The sequence below is a fragment of the Lactuca virosa genome, chromosome 7 (genome assembly GCF_052849685.1).
Source record: "Lactuca virosa cultivar CGN04683 chromosome 7, Lactuca_virosa_CGN04683_v6, whole genome shotgun sequence".
Taxonomy (NCBI): Eukaryota; Viridiplantae; Streptophyta; class Magnoliopsida; order Asterales; family Asteraceae; genus Lactuca; species Lactuca virosa.
This window is the reverse complement of record NC_136432.1, coordinates 83,472,204-83,476,558: the sequence shown is the minus strand read 5'-3', so window position 1 is coordinate 83,476,558 and position 4,355 is coordinate 83,472,204. Positions and strand designations below refer to the sequence as shown.

At 33.3% G+C, this 4,355-nt stretch overlaps 1 protein-coding gene across 1 annotated transcript; it reads right to left on the bottom strand.

The window, feature by feature from the left end:
• Positions 1–3,072: 3,072 nt before the first annotated feature.
• On the bottom strand, positions 3,073–4,155 carry LOC145126862 (uncharacterized). The gene has a single exon (XM_079062149.1). It carries the CDS (start codon positions 4,153–4,155, stop codon positions 3,073–3,075), a length of 1,083 nt encoding a protein of 360 aa, XP_078918275.1.
• Between the last annotated feature and the right edge of the window lie 200 nt (positions 4,156–4,355).

Below are 4,355 nucleotides of genomic sequence, written 5' to 3'. Positions count from 1 at the left end.
CACTTGAAATTAACTGCACACTCACCTGGTTAAAGGTGAAAGACTCTTAGTTAAATCTGCGCTCCAAATACCCTTCAGCCTTTTCTTTTAAAAGAACCTAGATATACATATTACTATCTTTAATTATTGTTTATAATATTCGTAATTATAGTTATAATTTCTTAGATTTATCAATAATCCCAAACGAAACACTAACTTATAGCTGAAAAGAAACAACCAGGTAAGATCGTATCGGAGGTATGATCCGTTTGACATATAAAGATACAATATTTGGAAAATCCACTTTAAAAACCTCACTGATCTTGCCTTGACATCTGAAATCATTCTCGTAAGTTGATCGATTAGTATAACGATTGGTATTACTGATAAATCTTATTCATAAGTTCATAATAATGTTTATAAACATAAATATAAGTTATACTCAAAGCATGGTAATCATAACTAAACTTACAAGTTGTTTAGCGAAAAAAAGAAAATTGCACCGGAAGAACTTCAAAACCAAAAACTCTATTTAATCGGGCACTCTGATGCTCAATTGTAAATAGACAATTCATATAGAAAAGTAATAAAACAATATAAATAAAATTCTTAGGTTTCATTAATTTGAATTTTTTTTCCTATTATGCAATTTTGTTGATTTTTTTTTTCAGTTAATGATTTAATGTTTATGTGTCATGAGAAAGCTCCACAAATAAGCTCTATTGAGTTGTTATTTCATTATGCACTGTCAAGGAAAATGAGATTAAGATGTTAGATGACAAAACGATGTCATCTCATGAGCTCCGATTTGGTTCTAAAATGAAGGGTTTACATATGTGCATGACGATGATAAGTTTCTTCCTGTCCAAGCCCTCGACACTCAGAAAGTTATCACATGGAGAATTGTTAGAAAATCAATTGTCACATGCCTATTTGTGATACTTCTTGTAGCATATGGAGCCTTTCTCCATTTTGAAAAGGTATAATGATATCTTTCCAGTTTGAGGTGCTATATGTGTTCATAATTCATTTCCAATTTTGAATGTGAAGTCGGAAGTGATCTAATATATCTTGCTAAGTTGGTGTTGACCAAAAATGCCTTATATATCTATTTAGCTAGTGGTTTTTCCCTTAAAAAAGTCATAATTGTTGACATTCATGTCATATGTGTAGATATGGAGAATAATGCTACTGGTTAATGAGAGACTAGTAGTAATAAAAGGTGTATATATATATCAATGTGTAGTTATCACAAGTTGTAAACATGTATGATTTTGTAATACACTAGTTAGTTACATGACATTTAAGATATTTATAATGAAATCTCATTCTGGATATAATTGTTTATTCTTTCATACAACCTAAAGAGTGAGATTTGACTTAAATTGTAATCTTGCTCAGATATAATAATTAATATTTTACTCCATATATAGGAAAACCAACGAATTACCACTCTTTTATGTTTTTATGGATCGGAGTTTATTTTTTGCTAAACTTTTTGTCAATCAAATTGCTTATTTGGAGGCTAATTGTGAAAGGTGAGGATCTAAAATGGGTTCATCCATGCTAGCATAATAAATATATACCATTTATGTATCACATATGACCCTGTGCGTATTAACACATATATCTAATATCATACGGGTGCATATTATATCATTTGGAGACTTGTGTTTGTTGTATTTAGCCCATTGGGGTGAATGGTATATCCCGATACAACCATGCATGTAATTTCTTGATAATATCTCAAATATGTAAAACGATAACATTCACTATAAAAATAAATAAAAAGCGCCTAAAATGTATTCAAATGCAAATAAAATTTAAAAAAAAAATCATTTTGCTTAAAAAATTAATCTATTATTATAATAATGCAATATTTGTAATCATATTTATCACGTCAATTATTTATGGAAGTCAAATAAAACTTTGGGCGTGTTTGACACGAAGCTTTTGGAAACGTTTGGAAGCTTCTAGCTTTTTAGATTTTGACAAAACGCTCTAGTTTAAACAAAAAAACTTCGTTTGGCAGTATGAGTGTTTAGCTTTTAGTTTAAACAAAAACGCTACAAATCTAAAAGCTACTTCATGTAGGGTTTTACAAAACGCTACTGAGCTTTTGAAATCAATTTCCATAATTACCCTTAAAAATATATTTATATATTTATTTATTTTTAATCAGTTGTCCTTTTATGTAATTTTATATATTTTAAAAGCTTCCAGCTACTTTTGCCAAACAGTCGTATAATAAAAAAAAGCTACAGCTTCCCGCTACCAGCTATCCGCTAACCGTTTCAGCTAACAGCTACTTTTGCCAAACACGTCCTTTAAATATTAATGGGACAACCTAACCCAATCCAACCCGGTTTGACTCAAACTCATTTTGACCTGTAACCCAATCCAACCCGGTTTGACTCAAACTCATTTCGACCCATACAAGATCATACATACACTTATTTTTTTGTAGGTTCTTGGTTAAAATATGAAAAATGATACAAGAAGGCGGATGCATATTTCTTGATTGAGAACTTGTTCATATTTTAGTGCACCTTATACGGTAGAAAGTGAGCAAACATTGTTTTAATCATCAACGCCTACAACATGCATGAAAGGGTACGTTGATTCAGAAAGAAGATTACGTTTGCGATATTGCACAAATCAATAACTCAGCCACCATATCACTAGCCGATTGTTAAAACATACCTTTGACATCATACATCCGGTCATAGAGTAACGATTCATAGTTGATAGACACCACTAGTTGATATCACAACTCACAAGAGGTGTAACGAACTAGAACGCCAACATGAAATCATATTAGAATTTGAAATTAGCGAGCTAGAAATCGAGAGCATTAACTCTTTACCTGGCTGTCTTGTAATGTGAAACGCTTTATAGAGTGTCCCCAGACTATAGTAAAAAATAAAAACAAAGCCCACCTTAAGCAAAAGGGCGAGTGACAACCAAACTATTTACATAATAAGTTGCACAATGCAAATACACCACTGGTGATCCTTAACATCTTGACAATGTTCTACATATAGGAATTCTATAGTCCATAATCAATACAAAGATAACAGTACTAACAAGTCATCACTCATCTAAGATATTAACATTCAAACAATCAAACGGGAAGTACCACATCCACTTATGATAATAGAACATGCGTTGTGGCATTTCATTGCGAAGGAAGTAATCATAACTCTTGTAGTGTGTCTGAGAGCCAGCCCATGACTCTGGTTTAATAGCAGCAGAAGACTTCTTCTCGCTTAGAAAGAAAGCATATTCTCTAATAGTCTTTTCTGGCGACACCCATTTCATTTCACCAAAATCTAGTTCCAAAACCTTGTAAGGTTGTGAAAAGAGACTCATCAGATACAAGTTTTCACCAGAACTTATAAGCTGTGGATATAATAAATCCGGCTTTGGAAAATTCTTGGTTTCAAGTAACGTCCATTTGCGCTTCCGATTCGGATCGAGTCTAAGTTCACATACAGAATAATCGGTGGGTAAGATATATATCTTCCCCTTGAAAGCATGTAAATCAAGGATGGGGAGGGTGGAGGAGACATGATTCCATCCTCGTTTACCCGTTATAGAAAATGATATTTTTCTATGTAACACAACAAACACCCACCCAGATGTTGAAGGTGAAAAGAAAAGGATAGCCTTGATACTTAAATGTTCAAGAGCAGGTACATAAATGGGGAAGCCAGGGAAATGAAGTTCATGCCTTGTGATAGGATTCACAAGCCAGAAGTCATGGGTTTCCCGGCCACCCAAGATCAGGTAACCAGAAGTTAATCCAAAACAGATTCTACCAGCAGAATGGGGAATGAAAGTTCTGAACCTTCTTCTTTCAAAATCCTCCAGGTGCCAATACGAGTCTTGATTACTAGCACGGGAGCATATCGACATGGGCGGTTTGGATGCCATAAACATGTTCCAGTTCGAGAGTGCAAGTGACCTCCATGACCTGCAAACTCCACTGAATGCAACGAAATCCACAACTCCCAGTTGCATCACAACTAGAAAAAACACATCATGGCTAAGATTTGACCAATGTGACACACCAATGTTGTCAAAAGTCTTGAACCTCTTTGTGGTAGATGATAATGATGATGATGCATCATCATCATGATTCTGGTGTCTGGTACTACTCCTTATCTTGGCCATTCCTACACTACCAAAAGATATAAAAAAAATACCACATAAGATATAATAGTTGTAAACAAGATCAATACTATCTATGTTTAACAAATTGATTATAATCACTAACGCAATTTCTTGATGAAATTAAGTTAAAGGATATACAAGTGATGACAAGATTTAAGAACAGATTCAATCAAATCACTAAAGTCAATTTAATGGATATA

Excerpts from the sequence above, each read along its gene's own strand:
- LOC145126862 (XM_079062149.1), bottom strand. The coding sequence starts at position 4,155 with ATGGCCAAGATAAGGAGTAGTACCAGACACCAGAATCATGATGATGAT.